Source organism: Gavia stellata, chromosome 2, assembly GCF_030936135.1.
Source record: "Gavia stellata isolate bGavSte3 chromosome 2, bGavSte3.hap2, whole genome shotgun sequence".
Classification (NCBI taxonomy): Eukaryota; Metazoa; Chordata; class Aves; order Gaviiformes; family Gaviidae; genus Gavia; species Gavia stellata.
Genome location: NC_082595.1, coordinates 28,494,683 through 28,515,796, shown reverse-complemented (window position 1 = coordinate 28,515,796; position 21,114 = coordinate 28,494,683). Strand labels below are relative to the sequence as shown.

Here is a 21,114-nt window from a genome sequence, read left to right as displayed (position 1 = left end):
AATTTTCCTTCCATACTTCATGGATTTGTGTTACCCATGTGGGGTAGCGGGGGAAGCATCTTGTTAATTAACTTGCCGTTTCTCACACAACCGTTGAAGCATTTCCTTTCTGAAGCACTAAGGCCAGTGGTTGTTCATTACGGTTGTCTATGCTATACTAGTGACCTTCTGCTTTAAATTGGTTTAACTACTGCGTGCTGTAGTGTTTTCAAGTGGCAAGGCACAAAGACCTGTATCACTTCATTCTGTAGGCTTTGCTCTTCTTTAATTTTCGCCATCTTTCTAGTTTAGTAGTAAATATGGGCTTTAGGATGAACCTAAAATGACATCAGTATTGAATTAGGGAATATGCCATGTTTATGTAAGCAAAGTTCATGGTTAAAGTTATCAGCCCTTATCTATATATCTTGCTTTCCAAAGAGATTTTTTTTCATTTTGTTTTACATCTGCAGTATTGAGATCAATGGCTTGCTCAACAAGGGTCATGAAAACCTCTACCTAGCCATAAATATTCATAAAATTTGTGACAGCATGTGGGGAAAAGACAAAATTTTTATGTCTAATTGCTACTTAAGATGAATTATTGGGGGCTGGAGGCCAAGTAAAACCAGAAACCTTGGATTTTAACTTTCAGCTACCAGTAATACTGATTTGATACTGATACATGTCTATGTCTGTGTGTGTGTGTATGTATGTATGCATAAATCTTGTTCGATGGTCTGTATGCTTTAATGCTAAGAGTATGCTCTATCATGCCTTGGGCTTACCAGCTTCTTCTTTTATTAAATATCCTTTTCTGCTGTGGTAGTTACTGTAAGAATTAATGATTTCTGACCTGTACTTTGGTTCTGTTATCTCAGGTCTATTGTCTTATGCCTGCCCAAAAAATTGGACATAAAGACAACTGATAATGCTGACCTAAAATGAGAAGTATAGCAGGATTTATGCCAGCTATTCAGTTTCTTATTTTTTTCTTCTTGATATTAGTCTGTTGCTTAGGATATGATTCATCTGATCTTGAAGTCTGTATCTGAGGTACTCATCTAGTTTCTCTTTTTAGTTAAGAGAGTACCTGAAAACACCCTTTTCCCTTTTTTTTGACTATTAAACAGAGCCCAGTGGCAGTAGCTTGGACATAGATGCCTAAAGCTTGACTGCAGCAATCCCACTCCCCTTCCTGGGACAGCCAGCTGAGTGGAAGCTGGACTGCCAAAGCCTCACCAATTTACGCTTTCTTCCCAGAATTTTCATTACTTTTCCTGCTCTATCTAAATGTTCTGGAGCAGCTGGTGGAGCAGTGGAGAGATGGCTGACTCACGACTCATGCTAGCCAAGTTCTCTATAAATCCTGGGTTGCCTCAGGATTTGTTCGTATTGTCATCACAATGACTGTCTGCTACCCCTCAGCCAGTTTGGGGGGGCTGAAGGTGGCTGCATGCACACACTTATAAGTTAATACAGAAACTGGGGAGCAACTCATCTTGTGACTGAAGACTCTGGGCTTATGAGTAGAGCTGGAATGACCCGTTGACATTTTGTTTTGAATACCGAGCTTTGCATGTGATTCGGGTTGAAATTAAATTAGTATGCTGAGGTGTTCTCCTTTCCTCAGGTTTAGGTGATTTGGCTAAGGCAATGGGCAGTGAAGGAATGTGAAGCCCCAGTCCACAGCATGCTATTTGTTTGTTGTTATTTAGGACATAGCTGTAATTTCAATAGTCATGCAAATCTTGCCTATATTTCTTCAAATTTGTTGCCTCGAGCTATTGTGAGTCAGTTTTCGTACTGCCACTTCACTGAAAATACGAGACTGTTCTATAGAGGACAAATATTTCTCTGTTGCCTCTTTACCATGGGAAAAGCTGCTATGAGGATGCTGAAGCTGGGATTCATCTCACCTAAACTGGGACACCTAAGTGTTGGTCACCCCAGCCTAAGCTGATTATTGCAGAGTCCAAGGAGAAGAGGAGATACCTGCAGAGGGCAGTTCATCGTGGCTGTCTTAAATTCTAGTTTCACAAGAAGGTGCCTCACTTTCTGGAAAACCAATCTCCCACCGTTGGCTGTAAAGGGAGCTGAGGCTGAGTAGATGTAAATAGCTAAATGACAGATGGTAGCTAAATAGACTTAAGTGAGTGAATTTTAGATGCCTTAAGTTATGTATGATGCATCCTAGTCTAACTGGTTTGCAGGAGCTCAGTGAGCCTAAAAGGGACTCGGTAGAGCCAAAAGAAACATTTAAGAGCTCATGGTTCTTAGCCTCTTTGATATACAGATGGTTATCAGCCTAGCTTTGCTGCTGTACTTAAAAGTTGTTTAAATAAACAGTAGATTAGTGAATTTAGAGGGCAAGAATTGAAATATAATTGTGACCCAAAATGAAGTTATGCACATGTACCGTGTTCGAGGCAATGTGAAAGCTTTCATGGGACTGTGAATTACATCTGTGTTTTAACAGTAGATGTTAACAATCAGTTGACACGCATGAAGGAATGAAAAATGGTAATGCAAAATGATATTCTCTGTAATAAGTAGGCAAGTTAATAAGTTCTGTGATTCAGACATATCTTACATTATTAAATTTAAAAGGTATTTTTAAAATACAGCTCTTCAGTCATGTAACATATGCAGAAAAAGAGCAGAACCCCTCCAGCATTAAAAATTCCAGCCTTGATTTTCTTTGGCTCAGATGAAACCATTATTCTGACTCCACTTTCCTGGTTAAAATGTTGTGGTTTTTTTTTTTTTTTTTTTTCCTGAGCCTTCTCTGATTTACAATTAATGTAATAGTGCAATTTTTAGCAAGGGTGGCACTTGGTAAATAGCAGCCTGTGAAAAACAGGCTATACATATAGCTTCATACTGGAAATAAAAATGTTAATTTTGCTCTCTTCTTTAGTACCAATTCTGACAGATTTCTGGGAGACCTTCTAGTATCAGATGCAGATCATATGATAACATGATACTTCTTTCTGTCTCAGTACTCTCAAAGTACAGTGGAAGCAATGACAGAATTTCTTACTGTAAATAAGTGGAAAAAATAGAGTTCCACATATGATCATGAAATCAGTATTTAAGAATTTGTATTTTCAGCTGTGATGAACTTACTTTCAACATTTGTTTGAGAAAATGTACTTTTTTAATATAATACAGAACCATTAATGCCACTATATAAACAAACATGGCAAGATTTTGTTCATGTTTGGTTTTTGCCCCTTTTCTTAGTTGGGAGTAGAGTGAAACACACCTTTTATTCCATGTCATGTAAAATATATATATGGAAGAACAAAAAATGAGTATACAAATATAAATTTGTGGTTTATAATGTTTAAGTTTGTGCTTGTGCATTATTTTGTGTTGAAACATTTGCTGGTGAAAGTTAGAGTAGAAACAGTTGAAAGATACTCCTACTGTTTCAATATTCTTGGTGATGATTTTGCATTTCACTGGCTCAATTATGATAGCTGGTGAGTTTGTTCAGGGGAAGAAAAAGGAAATAAAAACCGGACTGTCTCTGAACGTTACGTTGCGACATGTACATAAGCTTGAAAGATATTTTTGCACCTGCTTAATAACATATTTTTGGGACTCACAGTTCACTGCAGCCTTCTGTCATTGTACCTGATTAAAATCTGTGAAGAATTACCTGCTGGCATGAGAACCTGGTGATAGAAAGCCATTTTCCTGTGTATCTGAAGATTCCTTGATTTTTCTTGGTTAGCAGTTGTGCAATATGCATTGTGCTAGTTGAAGATCACGGCTTTTCCATGAACTGTTCAGCTCCACAGTAAGACTATGAAGGACTCGAGAGAAATGATTAAAAATTGGGAGTGCCCTGCAAGCTGCGGTAAAGAGAAATTCTTTTAGGAACCCATAAATTTTTATTATTTCAAAAGACAGGCTTAGCACAGAATGCATTGGGATCTACTTACTGTTCTGTTAATACCTGCACAGAGTCTTTAATGACCAAATCTTCTACTGCAGTGTGCTTTGATTTCTTATGCAGAATTTGTCAATCCAACGTATACTGCTACTGTGCTGAATATTTCAGTCTTTTTATACTAATACTATTTTTCAGTCTATGAAAAAGAATGCAAATAGAATGAGAAGACAATTGCTGCGGAATTTATAGTATATTTTTCTCTGGAGGAGGCATTCTTTGATATTGTCAAGTATTGATTGAGTAGTAGCAAGCTGCAGCACATGGTAAAGTACAGAGGAATAGCCCATGCTCACTAAAACCCGTGGATATGTGGTTGCTTGATGATCTGGACCTAAATTCTGCAGCACAAATCTGACCATTGGCAGACCCTGCATGGCAGCTTCAGTATGGTAAAATATAAAATTTGGTGTTTCATATGTTTTGTTTGAGGAGAAAATAATGCTGTCAGGATAAGAACTGTTTGGGTGTTTTAATATTCAGTGTACTGACGCTTATTTTGGAATGTGTCTGTATTTCAAGATGCCACAGATTCCCCCCCATGCCCCATCCCCCATTCAACAGCGTTTTAGGAGTTGCCAAGAAGTAACCTATTAGTTTCAGAAAAAGCAGGCACAGGGTCCAGCTAGAACACTTGGCTCCTGGCAAAATATTTTGGGATTATTGTAGCACCTTGCCTAGATGCATCTACTACATTTGGGAAAGACTTCGGTCACTTCACACCCTCTATGCATGTTCTTTTGTGAATTACACAAAGTAAATGACACATTGTTAGTTTAGGCAGTGCTTCTGGGAGGCAGTTGTTGCTAAGTAAGCCCTGTGATCATGGTATGTCTTGTGATGTGTCGAATGAAATTAAGCTTTGTTAGTCAATGGCATTATACTTTTCCTAGGACATATCAGGGTGATTTTATGGATTACGTAACAATGGTTTGAAACCTAATTTTAAAAATGAAATAATATTTTTCAAATTTTCTTTTTATGAGAAAATTGAGGTAAAAGTAGAGCTGGCAAGTTAAATAAAATGTACAATTATTATTGTCTAGAGCATCTTTCTCATGAAGCAGGATTCACTAAAGGACTCTGTCAGTGTGGTTTGTCATACTATGACTTGATTAAAGTTGTAGAATAAATGTGGCTTAGCTGCTCTGATTCTAAATTTGGGTAAAGTTAACAAGAATTGTCAATGCAATCTGGGGTTCCTTGTTTGAGGAATGTTTTCCTCATAACACACTTCTTGTCAAGCTGAGTCCCATTACTAGGACTGAAAATGTGTGGCAACAAAAAAATGACCCTCTCAACCTCCCCAGGGTTGGCTGAAGCTTAACAACCTTGGCTATCCCAGTGCTTCTGACTTGACTGGCAGCTGGTAGTATGGGTAGAGCACCCTCCACAAAAATAGGAAATATTCTATATTTGTCACACAATATACGTATAAACTGCAACGTGCTAGGTTTAATGATTTATTCTTAAATGTGATCAAGATCAGGCCACTTCTCATCTTCTGTTTGGTATTTTGACTTTCTCGTGGTTTTAGTACACTTAAGTCTGGTACTGCAGCTTAATGGGAAAGGACCCTTAATCGTTCTTTTTCTTTGCTTTCTTTTTCTTTCTTGAATGCTGTGGGTTTTTTTGAAGATACCCTTGCAAAAAACATCAAACGTCTGTTTCCTTGACATCCCTGGGTATGTGGAAAGGGCTTCCAAGCCTCCCTTCCTTTCTTCCCACTGCTCAGTGTGGCCAAGTATTTGCATCGTTAGAACTGAGGCAGAGGAGAGATCAGAGAGGCTTTTTAAACTGAAGAAGTGTGTATAAATTTTTTCACTGTAAAGACTGTTACTTGTTAGTCCCAGCTGTTCTATTGCAGCTGTTCAGCCAGCATGCTCGGTTTCTTGAAGTGCTCTTCCCTTTACCCATCATGAGGTACTGAGCTCAATCCCAGTTGGCACCAGATGGGTGCAGAAGCAGATCAGCCAGTGAAAGGGGACAATTCCTGCCCTCCGCTGGGCTGCGGCTCTCCTAGGACACTTGCCGTGGCCTGTATCCCCTTGCCTGCTCTGGGGAGCTCCTGTAGCGCTCTCTAGCAGAAAGGCTGAAGGCTCTCATGAAGGTGGAGCTGGCAGCATCCCTCCAGGAAGTACTTGTGCTCACTAAACAGAGGGGAAGGAGGAAGGTAAATAGTACACCTTGCTAGGGAGGCTCATGCTGAGGCGTTCTCAAGGGTTATTCTGGTGACACGCGGAAACAAACTTCACAACTCACAAAGAGTTATAAAGCAGGCATGTTTATTGTGGCGCCGGGGGCAAGGGGATTTCTCCTCAAAGCTTGCACACAGGGTTAAAATCATGACAGGTATTTAAAACAGTTAACAAAGTTAGTTACGCCAACTGGTTCTACCCCTTAATTAACTATTGGTTAATACTTTTCTTGCTTCATCTTAAAGTTACAGTTCTCTTTTAATTCACCACGCGTGCTCAGAGAGTAGGGGGCTTAATTGGGTTGGGGCTTTTCTAGCTAGGAGGTGTGGTTTTTAGTATTAAAATGAGATTATTATGAGACAAGTTAGCTCTAGGGCACTATTTTGGCAGTCTATTCTATTTTCTACGATTCGTCCTTGTGCTAATCATTATTGCTAGTTAGCAGAGAGTCAGTGGAGACAGTCTTTATCTCTAATATGTCTAAGTACCAGATGCAGTTGTTACAAAGTATCTTCTCTACATTCTTCTTTCTTACTTTTAACCCTTGTTTCTCAAGATGCCCTGTAACACTGGTGTCCAGGGAAGAGACCTGCGAGCAGGCAGTGGGTGTGAGAGGAGGCCAGAGAGGTAGAGGAAGAGGCGGCAGCCGGACATGTCTGGGTACAGCGTAACAGTGTCAGGGCTGGAAGGTGGGATGTGAACAAAGGATGGTAGGATGGGGAATGGAGGGCTGAAAGCAGGAGATATGATCAATGGAAGAAAGACTATAAGGGGAAGGAGAATGAAAAGAGTGCAAAGTATTGTGTGAGATAGGAAGAATGGGGTCATCATGGGAGTGGTGGGGTTAGAAAAGTGAGGGAGTAACAGAGAATACAGCTGAGAGGATTAATTTCCCAAGAGACGTCTGGAAATCCAGAGTTAAATGCCATGGAATTTTTTTTTTTTTTTCCAGAGATGGATAGGTAAGAAATTAAAAAATCAAGCCATAAAAAGTGTTTCATATTCAGGGGAGAGTGGTGGTCTGTACTTGGTGTTCTCCTGCTGTATGTAGCTCTCTGACTTGGATCACTGGGAACAGTCAAAATCACTAATCATTGCTCTTTGAATATCTCAGTCCCCATTTGTCCTGCTGCTTCTTTTTATCTTCTTTACTTGTTGAAGTGAAGAGCAGTAAGTTTCAAATATTATGATTTTGCAAAATATGATTACTGTTCGAACCTGATGACATTTCTGCTAAACAGAGGAAAGATATCTCAGCTGTGGGCCACAGGCAGCCTGTTGAACCAAGTACATGACCTATTCATTGCTGCCTATTCTCAGGGCCCTGCAGGTAAAGTTACTAAGCAGACTTCCAGCTGGTTGATTTTATTGTATATTTTTTCTAGCATGGTGCTTATGGAGGCTTTTTTTTTTGAGTAAAAATTGGGTTGTGCAAGTTTTCAATGCCTTCTTGGGAGGCTGTGTGGCTGGACCACTGGATAGTTCTCCTGACATGGTCTGTAGCTGCTGCTTAAACTCGCTCTTGATAGAAAAAAAAACAACCCACAAACAAACCATTTCATGCTACCTATAAGTTTTTGTTTCTTTCCTATTACAGCATGTATGTAATCTTGCACTTATTAATGGTATGATTTATCTCGAAACTAAATTTAGAATAGTCTTGCGTGGGAGAGTTTAGAGTCTAAACAAATTCAGCCAAAAAGGTGTGGAGAAGGGGCTTAAGCACAGGGGAATAACTTGACTAATAAATTAGAAAAGCTTGGTGGGAGATCTGGGAACAAAATCCAGCTGCCACTTCTCTCAATTTAGTGTTCTTCCCCTCAGCTGCACTGTCCCTATAGAATCCAATTATTTCCCGGTATCTAGGTGCTGTAGTTGTTTACATCTAAAGTTTGCAGCTTAGTGTTTTAAGACTGCTGCAGTCTTTATTTTATACATTGATGTTTTGAGAAATGGTTATGTTGGGGCAGGTTAAGAAGACATAAATGTAGAACAGCAGCAGTGTTTGGAGACAGTGGGGTAGATCAGTTGTCCCTTCAAAAAAGGGACCAATATACAATCTCTTTCATGGGAGGCTGAAAACCTCCTTTATGCTTGCTTATGTAGTGAAGGTGTCTAGGAACTGGGTTTTCAGTGTTACGATTCCTTGCGGTTTCATAATATGATACAGCTCCAGCTGTATGATGGCCCTTTTGTGGCATGTTAAGCTGGGTAGAAACTGAATATTGGAAATAGCTCTTTTGAGGTTGTTCATGGGAAGATACCACATCTTGTCTTAATAATTTCATTAATGGTCTGCAGGAAAGAACAGATCATAAATCAAAGATGGTCAGAAGAGAAGTTGTGAACAGCAGTCTGAGAGAATTTTTCAAAATGGAATTAGTCTAAGAAGGAATAATTCAGAAAGGTGGTAGACTTCTCATGGTGACAAAGCATCTCATGAGAAATGTGTGAAGTGAAAGGGTGAATCTCATAAGTTAGAGCAGTGTCAAAATGAAAGCAGGGAGACATATATTGACAGAGCATTACATGGCTGAAACAGATGCAGATTAGAATGAATCTTTAACCTTGCTCCAAAAATAAAAAAAATCACAGTGGCAGGTAAGTCTTTAGGAATTAGAGAGGAAAGGTTGCATGATTGATTGAGTAGCTGCCAAATACTGGTCTGGCAGAGCACTGAAGTGGAATGATTCAAGAAATACTGCTGAAAAAAGATTAAGGCAAGAGAACGTGATTTAGGATTGAATGTGCAAACTCAAGCAAATGGTCATATTACTGACTTAGCCTCCCGAGTCTGCTCACAAAGTACAAGACTGAGGGCTGGTGAACTTTTCTCGTGTATTCTTGCATGAAAGGGACAATGCAGAGGGGAGGTTTTCACAGTCTGAGTTGGAGTGAGAGGGCCTCGTCCACAAGAGAAGCATGTTGTCAGAGCCTTCTTGCTCTGTGGAACCTGTTAGTAGGGTAGGAGGAATACACGAAACGGAACGCGTTCAGAGCCTAAGTATTGTCTGATCTTGAACAAATTATTTGTTTTAACATCTGCCTCTGTTCTCCAGCTGAGATTAATGAACTCTTTCTCAGAAAAGTGTTGTAAAACTAAAACCTGTCACTGATGATTTTTAGATACAGCTTTTTCAGATACTGGTGAGAATCTGGATTTATTAGCTTGGACTGAGCACCATGGGGTTATAAAATACTTGGTATTTGTTTAGAGGCGGCTTGTTAACCACATGACTCAGATTATAGATATAATCTTGTGTTTGCCTGCAGAATCTTGTGGACACCTTTTCTAGCATGTTTTCACCTCTGTCTTTACTGGTACTGTTACTCACACCAGCGAGATCAAATATAGCATAGACATGTTCCATGCTGTAATCACACCTTAGATTGCAGGAGAGACATAGCCTGGAACTAGTGAGTGAGGATGTAATGCAATAGAATTCTTATAAAATTCCTAAAATAAATGGAATTACATCAGAGATAATTTTGACATACTGGGGCTGTAAAGAAGCTGAAATCAGCCCACTAGCAGTTTTCTGTTTAATTTGGTATTCATACTTTATTGCAGATGTTTTCCACCACTCCTCTGTCAGCTGTGTCAGATGCAGAGTTAGCCATTACTAACTATGGTTACAGACAGATAAATGTATTATTAGACACTGACAGCTGAACTTGGCATTTTTTAGGATTGTAGGACCACAAAGCTAATTGGTGAGAAATAATAAAATGAGTCATCTCAATTGGAAATATGTTCATTTACAGACTTTTTTTAGTAGAACTCAATCAAGAGCATACTAGCACATGCGTACACAAGGCCACTGAGTGCTGAAACCAAATTTGACATAGTTTCATGCTGGCTCGGTGGAATAAGGAGCCAGAAGAGGAAGCTTTGAGATTACACGTAGACAGTACATCTGCTTTCAGTGTTGCATGCATGTTTGATATCACTAGTGAGTAGCATATTTGAGGAGGTGATTAGCATGTGCAATTGAAGGGTACAGACACCTACGATATCACTGCAGTGCCCAGTCAGATCAAACTCAGTAGTACGTTTGTTTCTCCACAAAGCACTTCGCAGAGCACAGAAGGTGCTCTTGTTACCTGGGCGTGCTGGAGCCACTCATTCAGATTTGTTCTTTGCTTTCTGATTGCGTGCTTCGTTTCCCTCTGGTGGCTGTGGAACCTGTAGACTGGGATGTACACTGTGCCTGAGACACTCTGCTCAGTGTTGATGCGCAAGTCCTAGATAAACTCTGCTCTGCCATATAGCATCCCTCTATTCAAATGGTGCATAAGAAGTTTTTTGCCTTGTACATAGTGATTGCTTTCTGACAGGCTCTTTGTTTCATTGTTCTTTAGTGAAGACTTTTTCTGACAAGTGCTGAATATGAATCTACATGACTCAAGATGGGGTTTTTTGTTCTTTTTTTTTTCTACTGCCGCGTGTCTCTAGTACTGCAGATCATCATGACTTTGCTGTAATCTTGCAAAATTATTTTGATGACTAAGTTAGAGCTTTTTGGGGAAGGAGGGGGAGATAATGTGGTTATTGTACTAGCAGCCTGCTTCATAGTACTTTATCAAGAACTACCAGCTAGTCTCGTCCTCTGGAATTCCATCTGTTCTACATGGGGTTTCCTGTCTCAAAGGATAATTCCATTGGAATAATGTGAATTCTTATGAAATTACTCCTCCTATAGGGTAAAACTAAAACATGTACAGTAAAATGTGTCCAGACTGTTTAGAATTGTGTGACCAGAAAAGTAATCTCTCTTACTTCTCATCCTAAGGCAAGTTCAGCTATGCATAAATCCTAATGACAGAGGTTTTCTTGAGCAGTTTTTATAGTCTTATAATGATGAAGCTTCTAAACTGGTCTGTGAAAATGCTCTGCTATCCTCAGAAAACTTTTCCTCAACTGTCTAATACTAATTTTCTTAATGCAATGAGGAACAGTATTACTTGTCCTCTATACCATGTTTTATTGACAACAATATCATACGCTTGCCACTGTTGCCATGTTCCCCCACAGTCTAAGCAGACTGCATCCCGACAGTTTTTCTGGATCTTTCCTGTTTTTCTCTAGGTATCATCAGTCTTGTTGCTCTGTTCTTTCCCTTTTTGAAAAAAAGGGTCAAAATGGCCATTTCACTTCAGCTGAAGCCTTATCAGTGTTGAGCGTAAAGTCAAAGGATCACTGCTTTTGTAGGCACATGCACTTCTTTCCCGATAAGCTCAGCTTTTTGGCTTCTGTACAGCTACCTGGTGTTGTTGACTCATGATCAGCATTTGATTCACTGTAACCAGCAGATCCGTCTCTACAGCACCGTTGTCTTTTCATTGCTTTTTTATCCTGCATCCCTACCTAAGGGATGTGCACTGCGCTAAGGTCATTTTCAGTTCCTAATAGGTTGTTCTCCCTTAAGACAGTCTTAAGCACTGATGCCCGCCGGCCAAGGAGATTACTGTTATTATTTTACTATTAACTATTACGATGGTCATCTGCTACCAGTGGAGTTGTGGTTCAAGCTCAGATACAGTAAAATCAGAAGTTTGGCTCCTTTTCTTACTTTCGTCACAGGCTTCCTTTGCGTTCCGATGTCAGAAGCTCTAGAGTCATCTCCCTAATAGGATAGTATTTCAAAATAGGGTTTGGTAGTTTGTTGAAGACACTGGTTGATCAATCAAGAATAGAATTAGCAATTTAAGTAATGCTACGCTCTGAGCATTTGTTTTGTTGGTATCTCCCATAGGATTATTAAAAAGATATTTAATCGCTGTTGATCGTAGTTCTTACATGTTATGTACATGATGTTTAATAAATCCTATGTGTCAAGACTTCTGTTTGTTGTCAGCAGGGATTTGGAGAAGGAAAAAACACCATCTTAATTTGTTACGTGACTTCTGTAGTTTTGCTTTTTACCTTCTTCCAAAGCTCAGAAAGAAAGAGGCTCTGGGGCAACTAGTAGTAGAGCTTCCATCAATGCTGAAAGTTGTCTTACATGACATTTGGTGTGTGTTATTCAGATGCCTAGCATTGAAAAAAGGTCACATTTGATATCTTTATTTTTTTTTTTTCTTGGCAGGTCAGATCACTAGGGTCATCTTAGGGGACTGATTTGTGGATCCTATTATCCTATTAGCATATGGTTGCCAGTAATTGTGGAAGTCTTGTACTTGATGGCCCATAGGACTTACGAACTTTTGTTCTACATTTTAATCTAGTGCTTATCCCAACAAGGCCAGGGGAATTTGAAGTTACATTTATAAGTCAGGAAGTATTCTACAGTTTCCTTAGGCAGAAAGCAGTTTGTACAGGCTAAATTTATATTTGTAAATCAGCTTTTAAAGTATGTGTGGCACCTATACTCATTCCAATGTTCAATTGCACAGCTGAACGGTAAATGGGATGCGGTGAAGCAGAACTGTGCATATGTGGAGTTTGAAGAAGCTATTAAAGATTGAGCTATTAAAGTCTGTGCTGAGATCCTGATTTATAGCATATGGAAGTTGATGGAAACATTCCACTAACTGCAGTATTTGCCATATAAAACAGCAGTAGAAGTGAGTTTGAACGTACAAGCATAACTTACCAGTTTTAACCTTTGAATGCTTAATTTTGCAAATGTGACATTCTCTGTTCAGTATTCAGTTTCAGAATTGGTATACTGTCATGAAGCAATAAGAAACACAAGAGTCAGCATTACATCTTTAAGAGAGGTAATTATGTATAATGGGTCAGATTAGGAAGAGTACAGCCCATTATTTAAATTAGTAATAGTTCATGTTTTATTTGCTGCATTCTCTGCAAAGCAGTAAAATATAAAGTATAAAATATAAAATCATGGAAAATATACCTGAAAAATGTTGCCTATTTTTGTCCTGAAGTTGAAGCAAAATATGGATATCAAGGTCATGACATAATGAGTTGAAACACCTTGGACTGAAGCACATACAGTGTTTCTAAATAAATGTATTACTTGTAGTGTATTGCTACTTTATTTATCATCAACTTTTCCTGCAGAGATTTGTAGCAATACTAGAAACTCCAATATTGTCCTTTTCTTGCATGGTTAAAATAAAAGACTTGGAGTTAGTAATGGCATAGAGTGTAAAACAGGGAAAGACTTGCAGTAGGAAATTACATTTTGCGTTCTCAAAGAATGCAAATAAAGAAATTATTCAATCTTGTTCTATCCTTTGACTCCCTACTAAACCAGTACCAGATATGAATTTAGAAGTTTTAAAAGTATGTGTAATTATTGAAAGGTTAAGGTACTACCATCTGCAGAATAAAAAAACCAGAACAATCCATGAGGACTATTAAAAACAAACAAACAAACCACCAACTAGCAGATTTCCAGAAAAACACCACGATGCAAATATTGCACCCTCAAAATCACAGCTAAGTCTATACTGAAGAGGTGCTAACAGCTATATCACTGTAGATGATGCGTACCTGTGGCAATTCAGCCATCCAGTTTTAGTCCTTTAATAGAATTAACATATTGAGAAGGTTAAGGATTAGTCAAAACTTACTTCACACAGGAGGTATCAGTTTTCTGGGTGTAATAGGAGAAGTAACACTGTCAAGCAAATATATGTGTGTGTGTGTTTATGTATGTGTGTGTATATATATGTGTTTTGTTCTGTTCTAACTTGAAATTGCAGATCTTGGAAAAATATACGTAGTCAAAACATTCATTTTGGAACATAACATGCCCACATCTTTACATGAGAAACTAACCTTTTTCTTGACTGAGTAGTATGTATTTCGTGTAATCGTAGGAGATTTGAGTGGATTTCACAGAAAAGTCAAATAATCACTGTAGATGAAACTAAGTGCTATTAAGGAGCTTTGAAAACTCGCTGTTTTAATATTGTACCTTGACAGCAAACCCGTGCTCTTCCCTCATTAATCTGGTCTTCTGGAATGAAGTTTTGAGCATGCAGTTTGACAGTTTATGGCTATTGCTGGCAGCATTTTTGTTTTAGGTGTAATTTTTAGCTGTAGAAACTGTTACGGTGCTGTTAAAAGTGTGATGCTAAATCATTTAGTTATTTGTTTAGTTTCTGTGAGTATAAAGATTTCAGGAAAATAATTAAGTAGCCCATAATGAATAGGTTTAATTGAGAATCTGCTGTGTGCTGCTCTTTGTTCAATAACTGGCTTTGCTTTTCAAAATTGGATGTTTAAAAAATAAATAGGGGTTTGTGGCATAGATAACATCTACCTGTTTTTTTCAGAATTCTTCTTGAAGAATCAGAATGATAAATGCAGTAGTGTGCTTATCAAAAGCTCATGCTGTTTGAGTCAGTGCACGTATCTGACATAACAAAAAGCAGAAAGTCTTTTTGCTGGAAGATACGGACGGTATCTTTAAAACTATGAACTGGTGTACTGGCTGACACATAAGGATTTACTGGGATTAATGGATTACTCCAAGATGGTGCTTGGTCATAATCTTAAAGCACTATATATAGCTGGTGACATTAGCCGTAGCTGCACATTACCTTCAGCAAGTTCATTTGCAAACTTGGGAAGAAGAATAGCTTTCTGACTCAGGTTATCAGTTTAGCAATCTGAGTACCATTTCAGCTATCCCATAGGCATACTCTGTTATTGTAGGTAGGCAGTATCATCTTGGCTCCTTACCTCCCCATTTGTGGGATGGAGATAATACTTGGGAATTTGGAAGTATGGTTATGAAGCAGATCAGATTGTGAACTGAAGGATGAATGAGAATGGATGGAAGAATCATCCATTCAAGTAGCTAAACCAAATGGACAGCTTCGCAAGTTGGATTCACTCTTACTTGCAGTAAATGCAGATATATCTGAGACTGTGCTCCGTTGTTGTTATGGTGACTGCTTGCCTTGTGCATTTGATAATAAGCTGCAGCACCACTGTGTGTGCAGAATTTGTGTGGTTATTGGCACCTACTTTCCCCTACTCTCTTGTTGCCTTTTTTCTGTATCCAAAACCTGGAAAAATAGAAGACAAAGCAGCACCTTTGAGCTTACTAATGAAGGCTGCTGTGGTGATAGTGAATTGGGATGGAAATACTAAAATTTTCCAATTACCATGGAGGAAACTAGCAGATGTGTATCAAAGTGATGATTATTTAGCAAAACAAGAACAACAGAAATATCTGGCAGTGGAAATGTCGGCAGGGATTTTAGGTCTGTGCTATTGCCCTTTCTTCCAAACTGTGCTGGAGATTTTTCAAGACTGTACTACATTCTGCATAATCTGTGTCTGTTGTGGTGGTTTTGAATAAGAAGTTTAAATCAAACACTTCTGTTAGTTACGGTAGAATACAGATACTATTTTTTTAAATCAGATTTTAATTAGATCAAGTACATACTAAACTCATTTCATTGAATATGACAGACACAGACTATTGTTTATTAACACGTGTGTTACCTTGATCAATTACAAAGACCTATAACTGTGTTGTAGAAGACTAGGTTTTCTTCTTTTGGCTATACACTTAATATTGGCAATGCACAGATAAGTATTTCTACATGTCTTAAAACACATTTTGTCCAAGAGTTTAGATTCCAAGTGGATCAAAAGTTCCTACAAGTGATTACATTTTAGCATTAAACATCTGTGCTTGAAATTGGCTTCTTGGAATCTCTTTAATTTTCATCTCTGAGTTTACTGTGATATTAAGTAACTCAGCATTGCACAGAGATGTTTAAAAGACACTAATGCTCTTGTTAGCACTTTTGTGTTGCCTCTACCCCTGAATTTTCAGTCTCATTTGAGGAGCGTTAGGAAGGAGGTGGATAGCAGTATATCTGGATACGTAATGATGTATTTGCTTAACTTTTGAAGGCTATAGTTATAGCCCTTTGAAACATAAATGACTTTCATCAGTTCTAATCTGACAGTGACTGACAGAAAAAATTATGATGATCTAAAACCTCATCTGCATAATGTATGGATGTGAAAATGCTCAGAAGGCAATAGGAGGAAATGAACCAGTTTGAGACATCTCCTAATTCAAGATTTAAGAATATTTGAAAAATATTTTTCTTTAATAGTTGTTTAATATGATGCACACTGTAGCTTTCTTCATACAAGAGCAAAGTGACCTTCAGGGAAGGTCACTTTGGAGGTGTGACTTCAAATAAGGAAATTATGTGTTTTTAGCTGTCCTGATACTGGAACTGGATAGCATGTGCTGATTTGAAACACTTTAGAAAGATGGTGCTGAGATGCTTACCCACTTACCAGGCTTCTCGAACGACATGGAATGGAATTATGTATCTTAATATAATTCTGCAACACAATCAAATTGCGTATCTATAGGAATCTGCTGAACACGTAGTCAGTAAATGTTGGAAGACTGAATCCAGGGTAGAGTTTATATTAGATTCTTCTCTAATGATGTGCACAGAAATGCAAAGTAACATAGACCTGGGTGTATATAACACATCACTACCTGTAATGACCTTTCACTTGATCTGACAATGGCATTGCATCTTTCTTAACCTTCCGTGCCAATTTTATCAATCCCGCCTTGACTAGAGCAAGAAGTTCTGCAACAGTATGACTCTGTGGCCTGAACTAAGAGAACATTTATTGTAACCATCTGCACACAAAACAAAGAAAATGTAGCAAAACAGAGTTGTGATTTGCTTTGTTGTTTTAATGAGCATGTCCTGCCAACCCAGGAATTAACTTTTGAAAAGGTCAGGGGAGGGTGATTGATTTTCATCAATTAGTAGGCGTTTTTTAAGAAATCAGTCTTTATTTGTGAGCTAAGTATTTGACAAAATAAGCCATGTACTCTGTACACTGTACAGCAAAAGAAGAGAAAACGTTTACAAAATTAATTGAGAAAGTTTGCGTGCCAGGAAATTTAGCAGCTGCTATATTCCTGCTCTTAATCCTCCATCAGTCAGCATCTACATTATACGTGTATGCTTGGTGATTGTGCATAATTGGTTTGCAGGGAAGGATATGATGCATGAGATCATTAACTAAAATTAAGTATGTCAGGGACTTGCCCCAAACCAACTTACATTTTTGCTGCTGTCGGCGTAGAGTCGTTTTTGTAGATGGGCTATGTAGAACACTTTTCAGACTTTCTCTAAAAGCACAGCATACAATGGTAGAGAATGGGGCAGTACAAAATAGAATTGGTGGTTCATTTCAGTAGAAAGTAGCCTTACCATGTTGTCTGCCTCCGGCTATGGAGGTACGATGTTGGCGTCTTCTCTAGTGACCCTTTTTGGAGGCAACTCTAGCACAATGTATGATGGTGACAGGGTGACTGCAGTTTCCATTCTGCTGGTGTGGTTATTTAGGAAGAAGGGCTAGGAAGAGAAAGAGGAAGGAGAATGTGTTTATATAGCTGCAATCTAACACTATTTTTAACCTGAAAATAAACTTTTATTTGAATGAAGTGTAATTAAGATTAGGAAGTACTAATTTTGCACTTTAAAAAACATCCATCCTCCCTCCCCCCGCCCCCCCCCCCCCCCCCCCAATTCTCTGGGTTTTAATAGATGCTACTTTCACAAAGAGTACACAGCAAAGCTCTTAGTTCTGTGTATTTGGTCTTCTAGATCCTTGATTTTGGCCTTTAGGGATTTTTCTTTATTAATTACAGTTGTACATTGTGATCTGCACATGTAACATATGCACATTTTCTGGATTTAATGTCTGACTGGAAGCAGTTACTACTTTTTGCCTCTACAATTGACTGTGGATGATAAGCGATATGCAACTCGAGCACTGTAGGAAAATTGGTTTACCTACACTTAGGGCTAGGGTTTTCTACATGGGGACAATTAAAAAAGGTAACATGAATTAATTTTTAAAGTGTCTGATTAAACTCTATTTAATCTCCTGTTCTTTTCAGAATTAAATACACCTTAATTTAGTTTAGTTTAATTACTAGAGTGAAGTAAATTAAACCAAATAAAACGCCAGCTTAATTCAGGATGGGTGTTTACAAGTTTCACGTTATTCGGTTCAATTTAAATTTAGGCAGTTATTTAATTTGAACTTTTCTGAATGTCCCTATGTAAAAAGCTGCCTGTAAGAACAACTTTTTTTGGTAAACATGCCTGCCTTAATGCGTGCATTTTTGTAGTCTCATCCTGTTCTGCTTCCAGTTGCATTCTTCATCCTATGGTTTTATTGTTGTATTACATTTTATTTACAGTGTTAAATATCATCTCTTCATAATCATTCATGTGAAATTTATTACTGGAAACTCTAATTTTGCTTCATAAATGAATGGGCAGAATGCACAGGGTGATACTATTTTTTCTATTCTTAAACAAAAAACCTTTGCTAGAAAACAGGTTCATTACAACAAAATTTTCTTCCTCTTTAACTGAAACCATAGAAAAGGGATTCTCCAGCTCATGGTTATGTTACTTTGAAGAACTGGGATTTAAATAAGGGTCTGCTTCTGTTCTTTCAGGTTTGTTGGCAAGATCTTCTTTGACTATATTACTAAAAGGATTTAGTCCCATAACATTTCTATTTCATACATACTGATTTTTGTTACAAGAATAGGCAAACAGGAAAAGCACATATGTAGTTATTATAATTATTTTAATTGATTTGCCCACATTCACAACTCTGAGAATAAAAATTTAGCTGAGATTCGATTGTGTTCAGGAATAACTGTTTCTGAGTTTAGCAATGATTTTGTAAATGCTTCCCTAGATCTTGTTGGGTCAGAAGCATAACTACTGTTCTGGTTTTCTTTGTTTTTTGGTAGGATGACGAAGTGGTTCTGCAGTGCACTGCAACTGTTCACAAGGAGCAACAGAAATTGTGTCTTGCTGCAGAAGGATTTGGCAACAGGCTTTGCTTTTTGGAATCCACATCAAATTCTAAGGTACTGCTGAGTGTTCTACGTGTAATGTACGAAGCAAGGGTATAGTTACAATATTGCTTGGTTTGATGTACTATACTCAGATCTGTCTAGGAGAATGGACAAATCAAATCTGTCAATAATATAAGGAATATTTAACCCCCCTTTGAAGTTTAATTGTTCCTTTGTCATGGCCCTTTGGCTGGACTTCAATGCTGCGCTTTCTGTTTCACTTCAAAACTAGATTGCTGCTGACGTCCATCTCAGTAATGTGCTTGTTATTTTGGTTGTCTGAACTCAGTTGTAGTAAGCCAAAGTGCAATTTTTGTGTGCTGCAGTTCAAAGACACATTTCATTACTCTGATTTTAAGTCAACAGGAAAGAGAGCGATTATTCTATTTGTGGTAAGTTTTTATTCTGTGACCTTTACGTTGAGATGATTATTACTTTAAGTCCTTCTAATTCCCTAACCAAGCAGAGTAATAGTGGAAGTATCAAAATTCTCATCTCCTCAGTTTGTTATCTAAGCCTACTATAACTCTGCTATATATGTAGTAGATACAGTAATTTGAAAAATTAACTTTGCTATTTGTTGCAAAGGAGGGGTTTTATTTCACAATCGCATATGCTCAAATAAATGTTTTGAAGGCAAAAATGTGCCTTCTGAGGGCAGAACTGGTTTTGTGACTAAAGTAATGGGTATACTTGGACATTTTATTTATACAAAGGGAAGAATGTTGCTTAACATATTTGTTTTTTCTTCAGCTAAAATATAAATGTTTGATGAGAAAATAAAATAAAGGTGAAGCATCTGGAAAGACATCCAGAAAGATTTAGAACAAAAAATGTTTTTTGTCTTGCCAACTTCCATAACATCACTTTAATTCTCTCTGATACATTGTAGAGTAATGCTTCAATTTGTGTCATCATTTTGAATGTATTATTCATAATAATAAATTTTTCACTAGGATATTAATGATTCATTATAATAGCAGTGATCTTGATGAATTCATTCGTGCCGCTCAGTTTTAAGTGAATCTTTTTAACAATAAAAATGTGCTGGGATGAAACTGATTGCAGTGCTAGTTGCCTGTAAGGCCAGGAAAATCTGTTTAATGAATTTATTATCATTCAGAAAGTTTGGATATTAAATCTACAGTCTCTCTCTCACTATATAAAACTCCTGAAAGTTCTTGTCTTTAAGGAATATAGTGTAAATTTCATATCAGTTTCCTATGCTTGCTTGTTGATGCTGCTTTTTCTCCATGTTTTGTGAAGCAATATTGATTCTGCTCATTCTGCATGACCTTGGGGGGAAAAAAGCAAACACAAGAAAACCCATGCAGCTCATCCTTGTTTTAATTTTTAACGGCTGACAGTTTCTAGGATGAGCTCATTTGAAGTCATTTGGAGATACAAATACCAAGGGAGCCATAAAATTACAAAATCCTTAAAGCAAAGTTGACTGTAAATAAGTGTAAATAAAAATGTTTTTCTTCCTAATGTCTGTGTCCATACAATGTTACTATTGCATTATGTAAGGAAGAGCATAGAAGATATTACAAGAGGCATATGACAATTTGGAAAAGGTTCTGGTAGAGTTCTTGAGCCAGTTAAAAAAGGTCCTTGCATGTCTTTAAGACTATTTTCCAGATGTAATGGGATTGTGATGCACTTTAATGCAAACAGTAGTGTGGCATCTGAATTACAGCCAGGTATCAAGGACGAAGTACCAAACCAAGCACCAGTAATAGGCCAAACACAAATAATAGACCTCAGCTATCATCCTGGACTTGCATTCTTGAGAATGCCTGATACAATCCCCTGCTTTTCTCCAATATCCCTCAAAACGTGGCTCCTGGTGGTGTAGCTGATGTTTTATTAGCACAGCTTATTTGCACTTTCTTGCCCTGGGATCACTGAATAATTCACACTACAAAAATAACGGTAAAACTGAAGATATGTATTGATAGAATACTTTGGCAAATACTGACTATTAATACTTATCCCATTACAATAACAGTGGCAGAGCCATTATGAAAATTGCTTAATGAATTTTATTTTCTTCTGTTCAAGTTTACAACACAAGTGTTTCTTTGGAGGGTTGTATAGATTCCCTCAGCAT

The 21,114-nt window shown here is 37.8% G+C and overlaps 1 protein-coding gene across 1 annotated transcript in view; it reads left to right on the top strand.

The window, feature by feature from the left end:
* RYR2 (ryanodine receptor 2) overlaps nt 1–21,114 on the top strand; it is a 443,307-nt gene that overhangs the window by 94,123 nt on the left and 328,070 nt on the right. The window contains exon 3 of the mRNA XM_059830672.1: nt 18,894–19,013. Within this exon, the coding sequence (XP_059686655.1) occupies nt 18,894–19,013 (120 nt within the window). The remainder of the gene's footprint in view (nt 1–18,893; nt 19,014–21,114) is intronic.